Genomic DNA, 24,943 nt, shown 5'->3' on the forward strand with positions numbered 1-24,943 from the left:
TGGAGCCATGGATAGTTGTCAGGAGGTGTTAGGTATTAGGTAATAGGTTGGACTTGATGATCTCTGAGGTCTTTTCCAGCCTGGCTGATTCTGTGATTCTATGATCAATGAGAATTCTGGAGGACAACTGCAAGAGCTCAGCATTTTTCTACTGCATGAAAGCAATTCTCCATTAGACAGAGGCTCATGCAACTTTTCAACCTCAGATGGACACTGAAGGATTTCCCTCTTCCACTGGTAACGCCCAATCTCTAGACTGCCCTTCCCACGACAAACATTTAGGCACACAAGTCCTGAAACTTAACTTTGCTTTGAGCACACCCACAGCAGAATGATTACTGCAACATAACACAGCCTGGAAAGCAACTCCAGGCTCTCGAGCTGGTGAGAGCTTGTTGGGAGCAAGATCCAGCCTCCAGGGGCTGAAGAAAAATCTCAAATTCAGCTTTAATAAGAAAAGTATAAAGGTGAAGCAACTCCATGCAATACAGCAGGGTGTACACTGGTGTCACAAAGAGCAGAATTTATCTTCTTTCCCCGCCCTCCTGCCATTGTGAGTTAATATAAAGTAGCTCTTCCATACAGGACTGCACTATATTTGTCCCAGCTGGCCCAGCACTGCTGTAAGCAGGAACACAGCTGAGCAGGTAACAGACATTTACTGAACATTGTTAGCAATTGCTGGTGGCCATTGTGAAATGATCTCAACATCAAAAGCAACAGAAACCTGTGTCTAATGTTTTCACTCCCATCCTCCTCCTGCTGCTGCTGTGTTCGAGCTTTCCCCTTGCTCTAAGTCACAGAATGACAGAATGTCAGAGGTTGGAAGGGACCTCCAGAGATAGAATCATAGAATTGTTAGGGCTGGAAGGGACCTCAAGTATCAGCCAGTTCCAACCACCCTGCCATAGGCAGGGACACCTCACACTACAGCAGGTTGATCACAGCCACATCCAGCCTGGCTGCAAACACCTCCAGGCATGAGGCTTCCACCACCTCCCTGGGCAACCTGTGCCAGTCTCTCACCACCCTCATGGGGAAGAACTTCTTCCTAACATCCAATCTGAATCTACCCATTTCTAGTTTTGTTCCATTCCCCCCAGGCCTATCACTCCCTGACACCCTCAAAAGTCCCTCCTCAGCTTTCTTGTAGCCCTCTTCAGATACTGGAAGGCCACAAGAAGGTCTCCTTGGAGCCTTCTCTTCTCCAGACTGAACTCACTCAGTCTGTCCTCATAGGAGAGTAGCTCCAGCCCTCTGCTCGTCCTCGTGGCCCTTCTCTGGACACACTCCAGCACCTCCAGATCCTTCCTGTACTAGGGGCTGCCAAAGGCAGGATCACCCAGGGCAGTCTGCACAGGAATGCATCTAGGTGGAGTTGGAAAGTCTCCACAGAAGGAGACTCCACAACCTCTCTGGACAGCCTGCTCCAGGGCTCTGTCACCCTCACTGTGAAGAAGTTTCTCCTCATGTTAAGCTGAAATCTTCTATGTTCAAGCTTGTACCTCTTGTTCCTTGGCTTATTCCTGTGCGCCACAAAAAAAAGGGCTTGGCCCCCTCCACTGGACACCCACCCCTCAGATATTGATAGACATTGATCAGATCCCCTCTCAGCCTTCTCTTCTCCAGACTAAACAGTCCCAGGGCTCTCAGTCTCTCTTCACAGGGCAGATGCTCGAGTCCCCTACTCATCCTCCTGGCTCTCCCTTGGACTCTCTCCAGCAGGTCTCTGTCTCTCTTGAACTGGGGAGCCCAAAACTGGACACAGTATTGCAGGTGTGGTCTCAGCAGGGCAGAGCAAAGGGGGAAGAGAACTTCCCTAGCCCTGCTGGCCACGCTTTTCTTGCTGCACCCCAGGATCTCGTTGGCTCTCTTGGCCACAAGGACACATTGCTGTCCCATGCAGAACTTGGTGTCCACTAGGATTCCAAGGTCTTTCTCTGTGGAGCTGCTCTCAAGCAGGGCAGCCCCTAACCTGTACTGGTGCCTGCTGGTCAGAGCAACCCTGCAGTCTCCACATGTTATCACAAGAAAACTACACTGCAGTCAAATCAGTTGCAATATTTTGGCAATTGTACTCTTGTGAGCAAAAGCTGTGAGAAGGCTTCATTCCACATGGGATGTGTTTAGTGATCCAGAGCAGCTCCTCTGAAGTCAAGGAAATTTCAGTACCATAGCAGAAAAATAAGGTTTGATGTTCTTTTTAAGTTCTGTTTTCAGAGCTTGCTGTATGCACAGGGCATGAGAGTGGAATCAGACTACATTCCACACAACAAAAGCCACAAATGAATCAGCATAAACACTGCAGCTCCATTCCTAACACATTGCCTGAGATGTGTGCTCACAGAATGGTCTGGGTTGGAAAGGACCTCCAAAGGTCATCTTGTCCAGCCCCCACTCACCAGAGGGACATTTTGCTGCCTGGGTCAGTGTCTCCAGCTTCTTGTGGTTTCAGGCTGTTTCTGCTGCATGCAATTAGATTTTGCTATCCTTTTCTAGTCTAACCCTCTTCCTTATGAAATATGGCACTCCCAGTATTCTATGAAGTATGGAACCTGACAGATGAAAGGGCATCTGCTGCAGCTTAGCTGGTCAAATGTTTTGACATTTCAGCCTTGCAGACTTGCACTGCACATTTTCCTGGACAACCTTCTTTGGTTAAAGGAGGAAGCCTGTTCCATTTTAGTGGCATCAGCACTGACTTTTGGTTTATCAGTAAGACAGTGATGTTATGGCTTGGTGGCTTTTTTGAATCACAGAAACATTCAGCTTGGAACAGACCCTCAGGATCACCAAGTCCAACCCAGACCCTACTCTACAAGGCTCACCCCTAAACCATAGCCCCAAGCATCCAAACCACCTTTAAACACATCCAGGCTTGGTGACTCCACCACCTCCCTGGGCAGCACATTCCAATGCCTGACCACTCTGGCTGGGAAAAAATGTTTCCTAATGTCCAGTCCAAACCTACCCAGTCACAGCTTGAGGCCACTCCCTCTTATTCTATCACTAATTACCTGTGAGAAGAGACCAGCACCAGCCTCTCCACAACCTCCTTTCAGGTAGCTGTAGAGAGTAATGAGGTCTCCCCTCAGCCTCCTCTTTTCCAAACTAACCATCCCCAGCTCCTTCAGTCACTCTTCATCAGATTTGTTCTCCAGGCCCTGCACAGCTTCCTTGCCCTCCTCTGCCCTGGCTCCAGCACCTCCACATCTCTCTTGTATTGAGGTGCCCAAAACTGGACACAACACTCCAGGTGTGACCTCCCCAGAGCTGATTACAAGGGGACAATCCCCTCCCTGCCCCTGCTGGACACAGCATTGCTGATCCCAGCCAGGATGCCATTGGCTTTCTTGGCCACCTGGGCAGACTGATGGATCCTATTCAGCTGCTTGTCCATTAGAACCCCCAGGTCCCTTTTTGCCAGACAGCTTTCCAGCCACACTTCCCCAGTATGGTAATATTCCACATGGTTTATAAATGAAAACCAGCTGGTAAATGTTATTCTTCTCAAAAAAAACCCAACCCAACCCAAATAATGATAACACAGATCTGTACAAACCCACAGCCATGTGTTGTTTTATTGGTGCATTACATCTCCTTCACATTGATAAAGCATGAGAGTAAAACACATTGATCCACAAAAAAATGCCTTCCCTCCACTGACTTTGCACTGGCAAGCACAGTGCCTGCAGATCTCTCTACAAGCTTCATTCCATTAAGTCCTTCATCATTTAAATGACTGGTTGTTTTTTTTTTAATCAAGTCTTTTACAGTCTCTATTTCACCACTTTGGACTTCACAATTCCCATCAGAACCTCTTATCCTTTACTGCTTTGCAGGGCTCACCAATGGCTCCTGCAGTGTCAGTATTTCTGCTTCACTACACTTCCACGTTCCAAGCTTCTGCACTGGAGGGCTGTATAAGCTTCCCCCATCCCAAAGAAGAGAGCTTGTTTGTATCAAAAGCCGTTGTAATAATACTGGGAATGTGTACAGCACAGCTAGGAGGCCCCACTCCTTTGTCAGAACAAGCCAGATCTATACAAAAACATGCAAAATGCTCTCTAGGCATCAGTATTAAACTTCTCATTTTGATTTAAGATTTATTTGTTATTTTTTGTCCCTTTAACATTTGCATATAATCTGGAAGACTAGGGTGGTTCCTGCTGAAAGAAAAAGCTGATGGCTTAGCCCTGTGCACACACCATACCCTGAACTCCAGGGCTTTCATTACTCCTCCCATGTGAAGCAAGAGAAAATGATATCCCTGTTACAGAATTCTGTAGGATGGTTTAAAAACTGCGGAAAGATTAAGCCTCCATTACTCTCTGTGGATTTCTAGATCAAGACCTCAGTTCCACCAGAGGAGGGTCCTGTCAATTTCAGTGCAAACGCAATGCCAGAGTAATTTTGCTTTGCTGCTGCTGGCTTTGGGGATTAGCAGATACCCACCAGCAAATCCACAGTGAAGCTGGGCAGCTGCCTCTGTTCTAGAGCTCAGAATACTGCAACTGTCAGGAAAAAAATCCTACCTATAACTGGCATGGTCAAACTGGAATCAGTTTTTCATTTAGATGAGGCTTATTACTCCCAATCCCTCTTGGGTTCATGCCTACTAGATCCTGTTCCTATATGTCATTTCCTACTTACAAACATTTCCAAACATCATATAAATCTATACATAGGTTGCTTCTGTAGTGCACAACTATTACCTTTCTCTTTAAAGGCATTCTACCTGACTTGCCTTCTAGAGAAGTTCAAGTACTGCCCATCAGGAAGTTAGCTCTTCTCAACTACACCTGCAGAGCTTACCTTTGAGAAAAGTAAAGGACAAGCCTCCCACAAAGACACTGAGCTGTCTGAATCACAAAATGCCCACAAGGCCAACACCTATTCCAACAGGAACTCAGGAACTGTCATGATGGCAGCAGCCTCTTCCAGTCTAGAGCACCACAGTAATGGTCATTGATCAACGCTATCCTGATTGCTTTCTCCAACAGCTCCAGCTAAGAAATGCTCAGCTGCCAAGGTGTGGTCTGGACCATCTGCCTGCATTTTCACAGGATAAACCCTCTGCAATCTGACATTCTGCCAGCCCAAGGTACATCATTTCACAGGAACATGATGCATACTGCATACACAACAAAGCAGGATCCTACCATCAATAAATTAACTAAGGTCACACACTTAGCCATCTTCTCTATACTCACAGTGGTTGTGATTCAGGTGAGTTTCAACTCAGGCAGCAAGCCAACCTTGGCAAACATCATGCTCCATGTTGAGCTGAAAACGTGGAATGGATCAAGAGGAAGACTCTGCAGCATTCCCCTGGCTATGCTACAGAGCTGGAGGCCACGGCAAGCACTCATGGTCGGGTGCCCAAAGTCACAAATGACAACTTTTGCATTTCTGGAGGTCACCAACGCTGCAGGAAGTCACTACACAAGAATAAACATGGCACACTGAGATCCACAGGAAACATTTGGGTTTCTTTATTCTCACCAGCACTGGGATTTCTTTTAGAATTGGCTTTAAAGACTTCAGCTTGTTGAACGTCCTGGCTGCTCCTTTCCTTCTTTTGTTGTTGTTTGATGGTAATTACTGAAAGAGCTCTCGTAAAAGAATCGCTAATGATGTAACACCAAGTTTCTAGACCATCCTGTATGTTATTGTAAGCTGAGAATTTTAACAGTGTGGAATTTCCTGAATGCCAGAATCATCCTGGGGAACTACTAATGCCAAGGCTCTTGGAAACGCTTCACCCGCTCACACCTTTTGGCTGCTTGGTCATTAGTAGCTCAGAATGACCTCGTCACAACTTGACAATCAATACTAAGTTCTACCAGCATGTGGAGATTTCTTTAAAGGTTAGATGGCACCAATATAAACCTAAGGATGATGCCCTGACTCAGCAAATCATATAAAGGAATGGCTGGCCTGCAACAGATGCTGACTATCTGATGAAAGGTGCTGTGTGTACTCACCAACCATCAAAATCAATGAGTGCTGAAAACAACCAGAACTTTCTAGCAGACACTTAGTACTTCAGGAAATCTGTTTCCAGATCTACCTTCTCCTCAATCACACCTTCTTAAAGCTACTCTCCTAACCACACAGAGTTGTTATTATTGATGTTCTTCCCCACTCTTCCCTCAGGTAGTCTGTCACTTTGCAGTAGGCTGAGGATTCAGCACATCAACCCCAACTGAAAACTTAACTTTGAAAGTATGACAGTGTGATGGCATTAAAAAGAAAGAGATTTAATTCCTCTTTGTAAAAAGGAAACAAAAGGGAAACAAATCCCAATACATACAGTAAGAAAGACTGTGTTAAGAGACCAGTTTGAAGGAAATGTGAGAAAGCTATAAGTTCGTTCAGCCCATTTCTTGAAGTCATACAGGACCTTCAGTTATCCCCTCCAGAGGCAGGCCAGTTGCATTGTCTGCTGTAGGTCTCTCTTCTTTCTTCACAGAGTTCTGATCTAGCAGGCTGACATAAGACTTGTGGCAAGCTGTATTAGCCAAGGGAGGGTAGTGCTGTCTGTAGCAAATATAAGCAAAAATGAGGCCGATGACTCCTCCGACAAAAGCATCTAGAGAAGAAAAGCAACAAAAGCAGAGGCAGGTTACCACAGAATCACAGAATTGTTAGGGCTGGAAGGGACCTCAAGGATCAGCCAGTTCCAAACCCTTGCCATGGCCAGGGACACCTCACACTACAGCAGGTTGTTCACAGCCACATCCAGCCTGGCTGCAAAAGCCTCCAGGGATGAGGCTTCCACCACCTCCCTGGGCAACATGTGCCAGTCTCTCACCACCCTCATAGTGAAGAATTTCTTCCTAATATCCAATCTGAATCTACCCATTTCTAGTTTTGTTCCATTCCCCCCAGTCCTATCACTCCCTGACACCCTCAAAAGTCCCTTCCCAGCTTTCTTGTAGCCCCCTTCAGATACTGGAAGGCCACAATTAGGTCTCCTTGGAGCCATGGAAACGTCACTCAGTAGCGACAATGGTAAACAGAAGTCAGTTGGTTGACCTGGAAGAGTTTAACTCAGGAAATGTGAACTCCACATTTTCATAAAGAAGCTGGAGCCAAACACCACAACCACACAGGACAGCATTTTCTTGGGGACTTCTCTAACCTTTTGAATACCCAAAATGTAGATGGCTGTTTCATAAGATGAACGAGGGGAACAGAACAGTCTCCATGGGGCATTAAACGTTCACCCCATGCCAGCTCACTGCTGCCCAACACTGCACAGAATCACAGAAACATTCAGGTTGGAAAAGACCCTCAGGATCACCAAGTCCAACCCAGAACCCTGCTCCACAAGAGTCACCCCTAAACCATATCCCCAAGCACCACATCCAAACATCCATTTGTGTGATGTGTCTATGTAACCCTCATCCAGTTTGCCATGATCTACAATCCCCACCACTAGGTTTTCTATTTGCAGCTGATTTTTGCTGTTCACAGCTCTCCCACTGACAGCTACAGCTTAAACTACTGCACTGTCTGCAGACTGCTCCTCACCTCTGCCTAAGGACCCCCAGGAAAGACGGCAGGTAAAGCACCAGACCCACTCTTGGCTGGTTTGTGTACTGGAAAGCATTCTCCAGTGCTGACAAGGAGCAGGCAGGATAGAAGATGGAAAATTATCTTCCTTCAGGGAGTGGGCTCTATAGCTAAAACTATGCATTTCACTTGCAGGTCCTGAAAGGCCCCTGAGGAAGGCAGCTGTCAAGAACTATTTCCAGCCGGAATGAATTCTTCCTAAAACCACCTGAAAGGTCAAAAACTATTTACGGCTGCTAACTGATTCAACACCTTCTGAATAGCTTGCTTTGATGCTCTCTACCATCTAGTATTCCTACCAAAGAAAATAAGATAAAATAAAGCCATTCTATGAGCTACTTGCAGTGCTCACACATGGGCAATTTCAAGTTGTCCACGGGAGCTACAGAGCAGCTGAAGGGGAAGAGGATTCATTCTGTTGTCAGCTTCTGCCTGACTCTTACTGATGTACCTGTCTGATCTTGGGTCTCATTTTCAAGCAATTAGGGCAAAGTTTTACTGAAAACACATTCAAGCCTCAGATCTGAAGACAAACAATAAGGGAAGTGAGGCAAAAAGCACTGGCGCTGTGTTTTACCCTGGACCATATAATCTCTGTTTCCCTCCCTGTGTTTTACTTTCAATTACAAAGAAACCAGAGTGTAATAAACAAGGTGAATCACTGAGCTGAATGACAAAGGGGAAATCAATACAGATTGGTTTTGCCCAGTATCCTTAAACACAGATTAAAAGCCCTAATTTGTCAGTCTATTACCTCATAGAACAGAGGGCATGTGGTTCAGTTTTCAGTGGGTAATAAGTGCCTTGCAATCACCAGAGCAATGAGATGCTGAAGAGCCTTTTTGATAGGAATGGCTAAGGCAAGAAATCCTGAAAAAGCTGAGTGAGATGGATGAATTTAAGAAATGTGATTACAAGTCATAGCTATCTGTAGGGGAAGAGGGCTAAACTGAATGACCTAGGAGATCCCCAGTTCAAGAGGGACAGGGATCTACTGGGGAGAGGCCAACGGAGAGCTACCAGGATGCTGAAGGGACTGCAACACTGCCTGGTGAGGCTGAGCCCTGGGGCTGGTTAGTCTGGAGAAGAGAAGACTGAGAGGGGATTTAATAAATGTTTATAGATATCTGAGGGCTGAGTGACAAGAGGGAGGGGACAGGCTCTGCTCACTTGAACTCTGTGTGATAGGACAAGGGGCAATGGATATAAACTCCAGCACAGGAGGTTCCACCTCAACATGAGGAGGAACTTCTTCACTATGAGGGTCACAGAGCACTGGAGCAGGCTGCCTAGAGAGGTTGTGGAGTCTCCTTCTCTGAAGCCTTTCAAGACCCATCTGGATGCATTCCTGTGTGACCTGTGCTAGATTCTATGGTCCTGCTCTGGCAGAGGGGGTGGACTTGAAGATCTCCAGAGGTCCCTTCCAACTCTTAACATCCTGTGGTCCCTTCTAATCCTGTGCTCTCTTCCTACACACAAAAGGATGCAACAAATCGATCACCAAGTCTAACAGAGGCTCCAGTAAGATTTCAGAAGGTGATTGTGTGCACACAGTTTCTGCAAGCAGACAGAAGCTCCTCCTACCCAGACTGGAAGCTGACTGATATTGTACCAGTCAGACTGTCTCTATCAAACTGTCATGGTACAAAAAGTACCAAGGGACAGAATTTTCCCTATAAAACACTATTACAGCATCAATCAACTTGTAAAAAATGTAGTTACTGTGACAAGATTCATTGCTATGAACCTGTGTTTGTTGCAATTCTCAGATCATTAACTGTGGCTGATTGAATACCACTCCAGCTGCTTTTTATTCTGCTTAACAATGAGGTTAACTATTTTTAATTATGGAGAAACATCAGGTTTCTGCCTGTCCTCTCTAAGTATTTCAAGATTTGCTGCCATCTTGCCTAGATCATAGAATTGTCAGGCTTGGAAGGGACCTCAAGGATCATCCAGTTCCAACCTCTCTGCTGTGGGCAGGGACACCTCACACTATAGCAGGTTGCCCAGAGCCTGGCCTTAAAAATTTCCAGGGATGGGGCTCCCACCCCGCCCTAAGCAACCTGTTCCAGTGTCTCACCACCCTCATGGTGGAGAATTTCTTTCAAAACACTTCTACACCAATTATGCAAGCCTGTCCTCCAGGCTGGGCACCCCAGGAGTACAAAGTCACCGAATGATTTTATGCCGATGACTCCTAGGCTTACTGACCTTGATTGGAGGTAATGAGCAAACACAGGCAGCTATTCTGACTCCTGGGTTTGAAGATAACTTTGTTTTGTTTGAGCTTATGGGGGCCACAGATTCCTTTTTTTTTCCTTTTTTCTCTTTTCCTTTGCCCATAAAGTCCAAGTCCAAGTGCTGGGTGCTGCACATTGCCCACAACAACCCCATGCAATGCCACAGACTGGGCTCAAAGTGGCTGGAGAGTAGCCAGGTAGAAAGGGACTTGGGGGTACTGGTTGATAGTAGGCTGAGCATGAGCCAGCAGTGTGCCCAGGTGGCCAAAAAGGCCAATGGCATCCTGGCCTGCATCAGGAGTAGCGTGGCCAGCAGGAGCAGGGAAGTCATTCTGCCCTGTACTCAGCACTGGTTAGGCCACACCTTGAGTCCTGTGTCCAGTTCTGGGCCCCTCAGTTAGGAGAGATGTTGAGATGTTGGAAGGTGTCCAGAGAAGGGCAACAAAGCTGGGGAGGGGTCTGGAGCACAGCCCTGTGAGGAGAGGCTGAGGGAGCTGGGGCTGCTTAGCCTGGAGAAGAGGAGGCTCAGGGGAGACCTTCTTGCTCTCTACAACTACCTGAAGGGAGGTTGTAGCCAGGTGGGGGTTGGTCTGTCCTCCCAGGCAAGCAGCACCAGAACAAGAGGACACAGTCTCAAGCTGTGCCAGGGGAAGTTTAGGCTGGAGGTGAGGAGAAAGTTCTTCGCAGAAAGAGGAATTGGCCATTGGAATGTGCTGCCCAGGGAGGTGGTGGAGTCACCATCACTGGAGGTGTTGAAGAGGGGATTGGATGTGGCACTTGGAGCCATGGTTTAGTTGTCAGGAGGTGTTAGGTATTAGGTAATAGGTTGGACTTGATGATCTCTGAGGTCTTTTTCATCCTGGTTGATTTCTGTGATTCTAAAGGAAAATAAAAATTCTTTCAGTCTCAATATTTATCTTAACTATTTTGTATTACATTTCCCCTTAGTTGAAGAGCAGATGAATGTATTCAGCACTCTAAGCCTACAGAGAGATCTAGAGACTCGAAGTCAGTCAATGCATTCAGCATTCATAAAGAAATATCCTATTGTTCACCAGTACCAACACTAAGAACTGGAATACTACATTCTCCAGCCAAACAGAGGGGAGCTCCTGTTAATATTCTGAGCCCACCAAATGGCTTTTTAATGTAGGGAGCCCCCACTCCCTCTTTCACCTACAGTATGCTAAGTCTTGGACTTCTTCTTGATGGTCCTTGCTCACTGCATAGTTGAGACTTTATCATAAAGTCACCATAATTAATTGAACACATTTAGCTGACTCTGCTGAGCACAAAACAGGAGGCCTGAACTTCTGTGTTGTGTGTGTGAGAGTGACCCAGTCTCTGCCTTGAGTCCTTCCAGGTAAGAACATATGTCAGCTGCAGGGCAATGTCTGCCAGAACTCTTCTCAGCTTAGGGAGTGCTGAGTTCCCAGCTCCAGCTCTTTAAACTTCAAAGGCAAAAATATGAGCAGCTGTAATGGACACAGTTACAACCCCTTGGGTGCATTTTATTTCTGTCATAAAGCACACCATAATAATATGCCTCAGAGCATATATTTCAGCACATACATCTTACTCCTGCAAGAGATGGTGGGAAGCTGAAAACATGCACTTAAAACTTGAGAGTAAACCTGTACACTGCCATCCACACCCTTCCCTCTCACTTGACCAGAGATCAAACCAGCCAAGTGCCACACCTGGAACCTGTCCAGCCTGGTGAGGCACACACCTCACCTTCAGCAGCTGTGTGCTCCTGGCTGTCTCTGACTCCCAGAGTCAGTGAAGAAAGAAGAGTAATGAGCCCTAAAATGAAACAAGGCACCTGCAGGAGACCAGGAGTCTCCTTGAAGAACCTGTCAAGGCCGAGGAGCTGAAATTACACACAGGAACCAACAGAATGATAGGTAGCAGGAAGACAAAATAATTCTCATTAAATAGGACCTGGCTCTGGAAAATGTGGAATTGACACCTTGGGAGCAATTACAGCCCTGGCCAAAAAAACCTGAGAAAACATCAAACTTTGCAGCAAGGGTTTGAGTGTGGGCAGAATCTGTTCCAACCTGCGCTACCATAGAATCACAGAATGGCTTAAGAGACCTTGGAGATCATCAAATCCAATCTCCCTCATGGGCAGGGACACCTCTCAACTAGCCCAGGTTACTCAAGGCCCCATCCAAACTGGCCTTGAACATCTCCAGGGAGGGGGCATCTACAATGTAGCTTGGTAGGCAATGTTTCTGCATCTCTCAAGGAGCAGCTAAGCCTAATATACTTTGATCTGAAGGAAAAGGTCATGGGTTGGACTTGATGATTTCAAAGGTCTTTTCCAGCCTGGCTTTATTTCTATTTCTATTTCTATTTCTATTTCTATTTCTATTTCTATTTCTATTTCTATTTCTATTTCTATTTCTATTTCTATTTCATTTCTATTTCTATTTCTATTTCTATTTCTATTTCTATTATTTCTGTTTCTATTTCTATTATTTCTGTTTCTATTTCTATTCCTATTTCTATTCCTATTCCTTATTCTATTCCTTATTCTATTCCTTATTCTACTTTAAAACTAGGGTATTACATCATGTGCAGCCAGTGACCAGAATGTAGATGAGTAAGTGCAACTCTCAGTGCCTAGCCACAGAAAGAAGGTTCAGCCTAGGCTGATGTGCAGCCATACAGCAATCACTCATGCACCCAACAAGTACCTGGAAAGAGCAGGAGATAAGGACTAAGCCACATGAAGAGCTACTCTGATGGGCCAGATCTGACCTACAGCTGGATCCATCCATGATGACTGTGGCACTGATAGATAGATATTTGTAAAAAATGGTGATATGAAAACCCCTCTAACTCAGATTTGGAGATAAATATGATGCTGTGCATTGTGTATACAAAAGTAGTGGACAGTAAAGGGCCCCTGCAGTGTCGTCAGGTAATGAAACCCTCAGGATCGATCCAGGAGCAAGGAAAATCTCTAGCCCACTCTCCTCTTCTAACTCATGGGATTGAAAGAAAAACCAACCAAAAATCAAAACAGAGCAAAGGCATCTCGTTGGCTCACCTTGCCAGTGATGTTTGTAATCACACATCCGTGACAGAGCAATCATCATGGCACAGTAGAGTGGGAGAATGGCTGCACAGAGCCTCCAGCTCTTCCCCCGGCCATTCTCTGTGAAGCAGTGCAACTTTCCAGCTAAGTAGAAGGTGGTAAAGCCAAGGCCTGAAAATGCAACTGAGAAAGAAAAGCACATTAACTACAGTATTTTGTCATTAACACTGTACAACACTGTCACTTAAGAGTCTCTGGGACCTGACATACAGCAGACAAGTCTTGGACCTTCCAGGGTGTTATTAGATGCAAAGGTAAGTGGAGAAGATTCACCTCCTCTACAGAAAAACTGACAGAGTTTCATTTCTTTTGAATGATGACTCCTAAGTAAGCATCAAAATGATGGCACTTTAACTTGGTGTTTTCATAGAATCAACCAAGACCTAAGAGATCATCAAGTCCAACCTATTACCTAATACCTAACACCTCCTAACAACAAAACCATGGCTCCAAGGGCCACATCCAAGCCTTTTTTGAACACCTCCCTGGGCAGCACATTCCAATGGCCAATTTCTCTGTCTGGGAAGAACTTTCTCCTCATCTCCAGCCGAAACCTCCCCTAGCACAGCCTGAGACTGTGTCCTCTTGTTCTGGTGCTGGTTGCCTGGGAGAAGAGACCAACTTCCACCTGGCCACAACCTCCCTTCAGGTAGTTGTAGAGAGCAATGGTGAAGTCTCCATCAGTGCTGGGGCAAACAAACAGCTTTTTACCTAAGCTCCTCCTACAACTTTTTTAATGCCCTTCTCCTTATGTTCCCAAACTCTAGATGTGATGAAGTTATTACTTCATGTCCTGCTGATAAATCCGTTGGATGGTCAATTTTAGCTGAGAGCACAATGGGGTGGTTTCAGAAGTGTCTGCTACACAGCTGCTGGAAGGCAATTACTGAAGCTTTGCATTTCATCTTCATAAACACACAGAGGAATCCTTTTAGGCTGGCTGTGGTGGAGCAAGGCAAAATGCTGATCAGTCATTAAGCCACTCTGCCAAATGCATTGTTTCCTAGAAGCTCTTTCAACCAGTGCTGATTCCATACTCATTGGAAGGCAGCAGGAAACAACCTTTAACATAAAACCACCAGTCCTGAATAAGTCTAAGATTCCTTGCAGACCAGGTTACCTTCTTCTACACAGCCCGTTGAGAGTCACACACCCCTGCTTTGCCTTTCAGCTTTGCTTTTCAGCCTATCTATTGACAAGAAGAAATAATTTCTTCTGACATTTCTGTGTCACGTTGTTCTTGAAATGAATGTTATTTTCCCTAAGAGTGGCATGGCTTGCACAAAAACAAGCCAGGAGATGCACAGTCAGAGCACCACAGGAGAAAATAAATCTATGGTGCTGACAACATATCACAGAAAACTGGAATATCCCCTCTGCCTGCTCAAACAGAATACAGAATTAACCAGGATGGAAAAGACCTCAGAGATCATCAAGTCCAACCTATCACCCAGCACCATCTCATCAACTAAACCATGGCACCAAGCGCCTCATATAGGCTCTTTTTATACACTTCCAGGGACGGTGACTCCACCACCTCCCTGGGCAGCACATCTCAAGGGCCAAACTCTCTTTCTTGGAAGAACTTCTTCCTAACATCCAGCCTAAACCTCCCCTGGCACAGCTTGAGACTGTGTCCTCTTGTTCTGGTGCTGGTTGCCTGGGAGAAGAAACCAACCCCCATGTGGCTACAACCTCCCTTCAGGAAGTTGTAGAGAGCAAGAAGGTCTCCCCTGAGCCTCCTCTTCTCCAGGCTAAGCAACCCCAGCTCCGTCAGCCTCTTCTCACAGGGCTGTGCTCCAAACCCTTCCCCAGGCTCATTGCCCTTTTCTGGACACATTCAAGTGTCTCAATGTATCATAGTATCATAGTATCAGTCAGGGTTGGAAGGGACCACAAGGATCATCCAGTTCCAACCCCCCTGCCATGGGCAGGGACACCCCACACTAGATCAGCCTGGCCAGAGCCTCAGCCAGCCGGGGCTTAAACACCTCCAGGGATGGGGCCCCAACCACCTCCTTGGACAACCCATTCCAGGGCTTCACCACTCTCATGGGGAAGAACTTCCTCCTCACATCCAACCTGAATCTCCCCACCTCCAGCTTCATTCCATTCCCCCTAGTCCTATCACTACCTGACATCCTGAGCAGTCCCTCCCCAGCCTTCCTGTAGGCCCCCTTCAGATACTGGAAGGCCACAATTAGGTCACCTCAGAGCCTTCTCTTCTCCAGACTGAACAGCCCCAACTCCTTCAGTCTGTCCTCACAGGAGAGGTGCTCCAGCCCTCTGATCATCCTTGTGGCCCTTCTCTGGACACCTTCCAGCACCTCCAGATCCCTCTTGCAATAGGGGCTCCAGAACTGGAGGCAGTACTCCAGGTGGGGTCTCACCAGAGCTGAGTAGAGGGGGAGGATCACCTCCCTTGACCTGCTGGCCACACTTCTCCTGATGCAGCCCAGGATCTGATTGGCTTTGCGGGCTGCAAGTGCACACTGAGAGCTCCTGTTGAGCTTCTTGGCCACCAGCACCCCCAAGTCTCTCCTCAGGGCTGCTTTCCAGCCAGTCCCTGCCCAGCCTGCATTTGTGCCTGGGGTTGCTTCGATCCAGATGCAGGACCCTGCACTTGCTCTTGTTGAACCTCATGAGGTTGGCTTGTGCCCACCTCTCCAGCCTGTCCAGGTCCCTCTGGATGGCCTCCCTTCCCTCCAGCCTGTCCAGGTCCCTCTGGATGGCCTCCCTTCCCTCCAGCCTGTCTGCTGCACCACACAGCTTGGTGTCATCAGCAAACTTGCTGAGGGTGCACTCAATGCCACTGTCCATGTCCCCCACAAAGATGTTGACCAAGACAGGTCCCAGGACTGATCCCTGAGGGACTCTGCTTGTCCCTGGCCTCCACTGGGACATGGAGCCATTGACAGCCACTCTTTGGGTGTGGCCATCAAGCCAGTTCTGTATCTATCTAGTGGTCCACCCATCACACCCATGTGTCACCAGTTTGGAGACCAGGATGTCGTGCAGGACAGTGTGGAAGGCTTTGCTCAGGTCCAGGTAAACAACATCAGTTGCTCGCCTTTCATCTATTAATATCCTTCTAAAATTGAGGAGCCCAGAACTGGACTCAGACATGTGATGTGTGTGTGTACAGTAATAAGCCAAGGAACAAGAGGTACAAGCTTGAACATAGAAGATTTCACCTCAACATGAGCAGAAACTTCATTACAGTGAGGGTGACAGAGCCCTGGAGCAGGCTGCCCAGGGAGGTTGTGGAGTGTCCTTCTCTGAACACTTTCAAATCCATCTGGATGCATTCCCGTGTGAACTACTCTGGGTGATGCCGCTCTGGCAGGGGGGTTGGACTGAATGATCTCTGGTGGTCCCTTTCAACCTTTAATGATCTATGATTAAAAATGTGATTGCTTTTGTGGGTGTTTTCTGGCAATTATAACTACCCCATGAGAATCTTCCAGCCTCTCAAGTTTTGCTTTGCTAGGCCCACAATCTATATCTTCTTTACACTAAGCAGTTTCAGAGCTGAAGGAACAAAAGAAAGAAAATCCTCAACTTATTTTAAGTGGCAACAAATTGTGAAACTGCAAACCAGGCATTTGGGGGACAATCAGAGAAAATGATCCATCTCATTGTTTGGAACACTCTACACTTGCAGTGATTGCTGTGTATTTCCCCAATGCAAACACAAACTATTCATCACTGGAATTGCACAGCAGCCTACTGCAATTTTAGGGAGGGCTACTGGCTCATGTTTTCAGTTTCACACTGTTCAAAGACTGAAATATTTATCTTTCCTGAAGGAAAAAGTATGACACCAAATGGCTGCATAAATTTTAATGCCCAGATTCAATTCAAAGAGGATTTTACAGAAGTGCAATTCCCAGGGAACCTTTTGAGCTCATTATCAAAAGCAAAATAATTAATTTTTTTCTTCAAGTGGGCAGTCATAGAATAGAATCATAGAATCAACCAGGTTGGAAAAGACCTCAGAGATCATCGAGTCCAACCTATTACCCAACACCTCATGACAACTAAACCATGGCTCCAAGTGCCATATCCAATCCTTATCTGAACACCTCCAGGGCTGGTGACTCCACCACCTCCCTGGGCAGCACATTCCAATGGCCAATCTCTCTGGCTGGGAAGAGTTTCTTCCTAACGTCCAGCCTAAACCTCCTCTGGCACAGCTTGAGACTGTGTCCTCTTGTTCTGTACCAGACTAGAAAGACACCTTTCTCTCCAAGGTATGTTCTTCCCTCTTTCTGCTGAGGTCTCCATTATTCACAGTTATATTTGTTGCAATTAGGTTCAGCTAACAGGCTTGGATCAGATCCAAACCTAGGACTGAATCATGTCAGGATGCAACCGGTCCTTGAACACACTCATGATGGTGCTGCCCTCTTGCAGTCCCTGGCGAATGCAAGTGTTGACTGCATTTTCCTTGCTAGATCAGAAGTGCATTTCTTTCCAAAACAAAGGCCTGACACTACATCTCCAGTGTCCTGAGAAAAACCTTTTAAAAACTGAGATAAGAGTTGCCAGGTTAACTCAGGAACAGCTCAGTACCAATTAAACAGCTACTAGCTTGCTAATTAGCAAAAACTAGAGAATTAATTTGCTTTTCTGCTAACCCTTAGCATAAATACAGTGTCTAGCCACAAGGTTTAGATCATCAGCTCCCTAATACAAATTACTCTCACTGTGGGATTCATAGAACACATAGAATACATAGAATAAACCAGGTTGGAAGAGACCCTCAAGATCATTGCATCCAACCCATCAACCAATCCAACCCACCTAAACAACTACCTGATGGCACCAAGCACCCCATCAACTCCTGCTGAACACCTCCAGTGATGGTGACTCAACCTCCTCCCTAAGCTGAGGGGCCCAGAACTGGACACAGGACTCGAGGTGTGGCCTAACCAGTGCAGTATACAGGGGCAGAATGACCTCCCTGCTCCTGCTGGCCACACTGTTCCTGATGCAGGCCAGGATGCCATTGGCCCTTCTGGCTGCCTGGCACACTGCTGGCTCATGCTCATGTTCAGCCTACCATCAACCAGCACCCCCAAGTCCCACTCTGCCTGGCCGCTCTCCAGCCACTCTGACCCCGGACTATAGCACTGCATGGGGTTGTTGTGGCCAATGTGCAGAACCTGGCACTTGGATGTGTTCAATCTCATGCCCTTGGATTCTGCCCATCTGTCCACCCTGTCGAGGTCCCTCTGCAGAGCCTCTCTACCCTCCAGCAGATCAACTCCTGCCCCCAGCTTGGTGTCGTCAGCAAATTTACTGATGATGCACTCAATGCCCTCATCCAGATCATCAATAAAGATGTTAAAGAGCATGGGGCCCAGCACTGATCCCTGGGGCACACCACTACTGACTGGCCGCCAGCTGGATGTGGCACCATTCACCACCACTCTCTGGGCTTGGCCCTCCAGCCAGTTCCTAACCCAATGCAGTGTGCTCCCATCTAAGCCATGGGCTGACAGCTTGGCCAGGAGTTTGCTGTGGGGGACGGTGTCAAAGGCCTTGCTGAGGTCCAGGTAGACTACATCAACAGGCCTCCCCACATCCACCAGGCGGGTCACCTGATCATAGAAGGAGATTAGGTTGGTCAGGCAGGACCTGCCCTTCCTAAATCCATGCTGGCTGGGCCTGATCCCTTGGCCATCCTGTAAGTGCTGTGTGATTGCACTCAGGATGACCTGTTCCATGATCTTACCTGGCACTGAGGTCAGGCTGACAGGCCTATAATTCCCTGGCTCATCCATTGACTTGTGGGGATCGAAGTTGCTGAGGAGAGCTCCAACTATTTGCTCATGAAACATAGGGAAACTCTGCAGCTCCCTGGCTCCTTCTGCCAACTCTGCAGGCCAGCTGTCTGGAAGACATTCTGTCCTTCTAGTAAAAATTGAGGCAAAGAAGGTGTTAAGTCACTCTGCCTTTTCCTCATCCTTTGATACAACATTTCCCTCCATGTCCACCAATGATCGGAGGTTGTCCTTGCCCCTTCTCTTCCTATTAATATATTTATAGAAGGACTTATTGTTGTCCTTCACAGCAGAGGCCAGTTTAAGCTCCAAATGCGCTTTTGCCTCCTTAATTTTCTTCCTGCATGATTTGGCTACATCCTTAAACATTCTGTGGGTTGCCTCCCCTTTCTTCCAAAGATGATACCCCCTCTTTTTTTCCCTTAGCTCTATTAAAAGTTCATTACCCATCCAGGCTGGCCGTCTGCCCCGGCGGCTCATCTTCCGGCACATTGGCACAGCCTGTCCCTGCGCCTTCAAGAGTTCTTCCTTGAATCAGCCCTCCTGGACCCCTTTATTTTTAAGGGCTTTATCCCAAGGAACCCTCTGAGTTAGTTCCTTGAGTAGCCTGAAGTCTTCCCTCCAGCAGTCCAGAGTGGAGGTCTTCTTGCTGCCCCTCTTAGCTTGACCAAATACCAAAAATTCAATTATCTCGTGGTCACTGGACCCCAAACACCCTCTGACCACCACATCACCCACCAGCCCTTCCCTGTTGGTGAAGAGGAGGTCAAGTATAGCCTTACCCCTGGTAGGCTCCTGCAGAACCTATGATAAGAACCTGTCCTCTATGCACTCTAAGAACCTCCTAAACTGTCTCCTCTCTGCTGTGTTGAGATCCCAACAGATATCAGGCAGGTTGAAGTCACCCATGAGAACAAGGTCAGGAGATTTTGAGACAGCCCTAAGCTGCCTATAGAATGCTTCACCAACATCTTCTTCCTGGTTGGGTGGTCTATAACAGACTCCAACCAGGATGTCTGCCCTGCTGGTCTTCCCTCTAATTCTTACCCACAAGCACTCTGAGGCATTTAACCACAAATGATCTGTTTCAAGAGCAATTTTTTCCTTTCCAGTTTAATACAGTCTCAGGCTGCACCAGGGGAGGCTCAGGTTGGATGTTAGGAAGAAGTTCTATACAGAGAGAGTGATTGCCCATTGGAATGGGCTGCCCGGGGAGGTGGTGGAGTCACCATCACTGGAGGTGTTCAGGAGGAGACTTGATGGGGTGCTTGGTGCCATGGGTTAGTTGTTTAGGTGGGTTGGATTGGTTGATGGGTTGGGCATGATGATCTTGAAGGTCTCTTCCAACCTGGTTTGGTTTATTCTAAATAAAGGTTTATTCTAAATACTGGAATATACCGAGTGCCACAGATTGCATCAGGGTATCTTCTTGCTTCCTGCATGCTTCATCAGTAGCATCCCTCATAACAGATCACATCCTGCTCACTTATTTGCCCTTCCATTCACCATGCCAAGTATTTGTATCAGTCTTTCAGGGATGTGCATTTGATTGAACATTTGTTTGAAGCATGTTAGCACAAGCATACAGAGGAGCATGTGCAACACAGGTAAAACTCATATTGAAGAACACTTTGACAGACAGAAACATTGACACTAGAGGATTGTAATGCTTCTGTCAAACACTTGACACAGCATGGTAGGCAGTGTCAAAGGCTTCCACAGCAGCACATAATGTTAGGGGTTGGAAGGGATCTCAAAAGGTCGTCTAGTTTGCTGTCTCTCAGTGTGGACATAGCCATGGGTACACTGCTGTGAAACCAGCTGTGACAGCAAAATTAGTCCAGACATGAAAGACCAAGCTAAATTCAGGCTGGATATTAGGAAGAAGTTCTTCATAGAGAGAGTGATTTGCCATTGGAATGTGCTGCCCAGGGAGGTGGTGGAGTTGCTGTCCCTGGATATCTTCAAGAAAAGCCTGGATGAGGCACTTAGTGCCATGGTCTAGTTGATTGGACAGGGCTGGGTGGTAGGTGGGACTGGATGATCTTGGAGGTCTCTTCCAACCTGGTTGATTCTATGATTTTGATGGATTACACCAGTGTTACTATTGCCTGAAAATAATCCCCAGAAATACTTGAATAATACCTCAAGAAAAAAGCAAGGGAAATCCCAAGACTGTGCACAGCCAGAGCAGAAAGAGTTACACAGAAGATCTCTGCTTCTCTTTTCTAGCTATAAGAGCCAGGAAGAACAGGAAAATGTTATTTATTCCTGCTACACAGCAAGTGCAAAGCAATGAAGCCTGACCTATCCACCATTTGCAAGAGGAACTTGCCATTGCAGGCTTTATCTAAAGAAAAAGAGGTCTTGAGGAAAAAAAAAAAGAAGCAAGCAATCTGAAGCCTTTTTCATCTACAAGTAAAACAGCAAAATGAACCAGGACACCAAGAGGGAAGTGGCTGCACAGCTGCATTGTACCATTACTGAAGTCAATGCTGAGCTCCAAACTTGTAAATAACCTGTAGTAAAGTTTCTATCTTCATTTCCAATTCAATCCAGATTCTCTGAAGACAACCAAACCAAAGCTGTTGTCCATTCTGGAGTACAGAGTAGAACTGGGATTAATCTCTTTTCTCATGCAGAGAAAAGGAGAAAATATATTACCATATCACCAGGAAAAAAGAAGCTATTGTGTTAAGTTCTAAAGTGGAAGAAATTAGGAAGAAATTCATCCTAGAAAGAGAGATTGGCCCTTGGGATGTGCTGCCCAGGGAGGTGGTGGAGTCACCATCCCTGGAGGTGTTTGAAAAGAGCCTGGATGAGCCACTTGGTTTAGTTAATTAGATGGTGTTGGGTGACAGGTTGGACTCGATGATCTCAAAGGTCTTTTCCAACCTGGTTAATTCTGTAGTCTGTAAAATGCAATGTTTGCTTTGTAGGATAAATACCAGTCAGGAAATACCAGAAAGTCTTTGGAGGTCTGCTTGAGACATATCCACAACTCAAAGCTCAAACAGACTAGCAAGAGTTGATTTATTATGAGAGCTGGGAAACCATAAACGTTAAAGAGTCCATCTCACAAGCCCCTCATGAATTCAAACGGGCTTTGCTGTTGTGTACTGAGGGGTAAATATGTCAGAGAAGAGGTAAAAGCAATAAACATAACCATTCCTGAGTATCCTTACAGTTTGAATTAAGAAGCCAATAAACCCCACAGGAGATTTCCCCAACCACCCCTTGCATAGCTAAGAAACCTAATCTTTATATTCCTGAATTCTTCTTTAGGAGGATGACAAATTTCAGAAGGACACATCCATACAGCTGTTCATTAAGAGATTTATCTTGAAGATAGGGGAGTAGCAGCAATTACTGCCAGAAACCTGTGTTTTGTAGCTCATCTGTTGCTTAAAATGCTCGCTTTCGACTGAGGGAAATATGATTATCCTCCATGAAATTGCCAGCTAAAGATAATTAACAGTTCAGATTTAGATACCTAACTGTAATTACATGCACTGCAGCAATATTTTATATAAATTATCACAGGACAGCAAACTATTCCAGGGAAATCCTATCACTTCTTCTCCCCTCCCAGCACATACAAATGGTTTTAATTTTCCCAACAAATGAATGGCCTTTACAATGCAAAAAGTCTTTGCAGTTTTACAACTGACCGACTTCAATTATCTAGAGAAGAAGGGGAGGAGGAGCTAGCTGTCCTTTCACTCTGAAGACACCATAATTTCCAGTTCCTTCCTTTCTTTCTATTTAGAATTTATTTAGAATTTATTTTAGAATAAACCAAACCAGGTTGGAAGAGACCTTCAAGCTCATCGCGTCCAACCCATCAACCAATCCAACCCACCTAAACAACTAACCCATGGCACCAAGCACCCCATCAAGTCTCCTCCTGAAAACCTTCAATGACGGTGACTCCACCACCTCCCCAGGCAGCCCATTCCAATGGGCAATCTCTCTCTCTGTATAGAACTTCTTCCTAACATCCAAACTAAACCTCCCCTGCCGCAGCCTGACACAGCAAGACACACCACCAACACTATAGTCATTTAATTAGTGCTTCATCAAGCAACTTTAGCGCAAGCATGAACTGCATAACCAGATTTCAGATCATCTGGGAAGGCAACTCCTTGGGGGTAGTACAACATCAATGCAGTATTCAGGCACAAATCACACTGAGTGGGACAGTTAATTGTGGAGATAAAGAAAAGATAAAATCCTAACCAATCAACCAGTCCATAGCAAAGGTGCTATTTCTTTTAAGAGCTGCTGTGGTAGTCCTCACCTGTCTAAGATGACAGCTCACACCAAGGACACTCCTAGTCCAACTATCAGAGACTTTTTAACTGGTTTAGAGAAGGAAGTTTTATTTTTGGAAGAGTTTTCTCCCTCCTTCCCCAACAACCAAGGAGTTGACCAGGCAGAACACTAATTTAGGAGAAATGTTGAGAATGCTTTGTGCACAAATAAGCAGAGTTTAGCCAGGATGAATGAGAGGCATCAAAAAAAAAAACATACAGAGACCAGTATGTGAACCAGTTATTGAGACTGTAACTGCTAGAGGCATTTCCAAGATATGCCATGTAATATTTTCTTGGTGACAGAACCAAGGCCAGACCGGCTCCTCGTATTTCACTCTGATCCATTACTTACCCTGCTGCAAGAGCATTCCCTGGATACAATGATATCCTCTTTTACAATCAGATTCTATCCTCCTTGACCTACTAAACAACATCAGAAAGTGATGCATTATTCTATTGCTTGATAGCATAAATAACTTTCAGCCCTCACCATTAGAAATTTTTGTCTTTACAATAACTAGTAGTTCCATTTTTAATAGGCAGCATCTTGTTTGTGTTCATCCCCACAAGCTTAATGAACGAAGGAAGAAAGCCAGAGTGGGACAGAATAGAATGGACTGGATTGGAATAGAATGGAATGGATTAGAATAGAATGGAATAAAATGGATTAGACTAGAATAAAATGGAATGGATAGGCTCAGACTAGAAGGGGACAGAATGGATTGGAGTGGATTGGATCAGAATTGAATGGGATAGAGTGGATTGGATCAGAATAGAATGGGATAGAATAATTTTTGGTTGGAAGGGACATGACAATTATCATCTAGTCCAAGTGCTTGACCACTTCAGGACTGGGCAAAACTTGAAGTATGTTATTAAGGGCATTATCCAAATGCCTTTCAAATTCTGACAGCCATGGGGCATTGATCACCTCTTCAAGCAACTTGTCCCAGTGTTTGACAACCCTCTCAGTGAAAATATGCTTCCTAATGTCCAGTCTAAACCACCTCTGGCTTGACTCTGAAGTATTCCCAATCCTCCTGTTGCTGGATACCAGGGAGAGGAGATCAGCAAAGAAGAGAGGCTAAAACAATGCAGGACAAAATGGCTAATCATGATAAACTCTTGCATCACTGAGCACGCCTCACCAATTCAAATGATCTTTAGTCCCAAGTGTCTGTGGAAATGCTATGATATCAAAACCAATCAGTCAACCATTCCCATCTCTATTTTCTGATTAATTACCTCAGGAAAATAATCACAAGATTTTTTTTTTTCCATCCTCCCATCTTCCCTGCAAATGATGCAATTATCCACTGGCAGCTTCACCCACGAGTCCAACTTACATCCCCTTCCAGAACAATCTGAAACTTCTCTGGAATGTGTCCAGAGAAGGGCCATGAGGATGAGCAAAGGGCTGGAGCCCCTCTCCTATGAGGGCAGGCTGAGAGTTGGGGTTGTTCAGTTTAGCGAAAAGAAGGCTCTGAGGAGACCTTACTGTGGCCTTCCAGTATCTGAAGGGAGCTATATGAAGGCTGGGGAGGGACTTTTTAGGATGTTGGGTACTAAGACTAGTGGGAATAGATCCAAGATAGAGGAGGGGAGATTTAGATTAGGCCTTAGGAAGAAGTTCTTCCCCATGAGGGTGGTGAGAGACTGGCACAGGTTGCCCAGGGAGGTGGTGGAAGCCTCATCCCTGGAGGTTTTTGCAGGCAGGCTGGATGTGGCTGTGAGCAACCTGCTGTAGTGTGAGGTGTCCCTGTCCAAGGCAGGGGGTTGGAACTGGAGGATCTTTGAGGTTGCTTCCCATCCAAACAATTCTCTGACTCTATACAGGCTGGAGAGGAGTTATTAGAGAAGGGTTTGGGTTGGAAGGGTGTACAAGGGTGTACAACCCACCCCCAG

The 24,943-nt window shown here is 46.1% G+C and overlaps 1 protein-coding gene across 1 annotated transcript in view; it reads right to left on the reverse strand.

The window, feature by feature from the left end:
* Window positions 1–3,553: 3,553 nt before the first annotated feature.
* Window positions 3,554–24,943, reverse strand: part of PLPP4 (phospholipid phosphatase 4) — a 70,138-nt gene continuing 48,748 nt past the window's right edge. The window contains exons 6-7 of the mRNA XM_068166105.1: window positions 12,886–13,056; window positions 3,554–6,595 (exon numbers count right to left, since the gene is read on the reverse strand). Coding sequence (XP_068022206.1) covers window positions 6,396–6,595; window positions 12,886–13,056 — 371 coding nt within the window. The 3' untranslated portion in view covers window positions 3,554–6,395. The remainder of the gene's footprint in view (window positions 6,596–12,885; window positions 13,057–24,943) is intronic.

Source organism: Melanerpes formicivorus, unplaced genomic scaffold (genome assembly GCF_026170545.1).
Source record: "Melanerpes formicivorus ecotype bairdi unplaced genomic scaffold, bMelFor1.0.p_v2 SCAF_97, whole genome shotgun sequence".
Taxonomy (NCBI): Eukaryota; Metazoa; Chordata; class Aves; order Piciformes; family Picidae; genus Melanerpes; species Melanerpes formicivorus.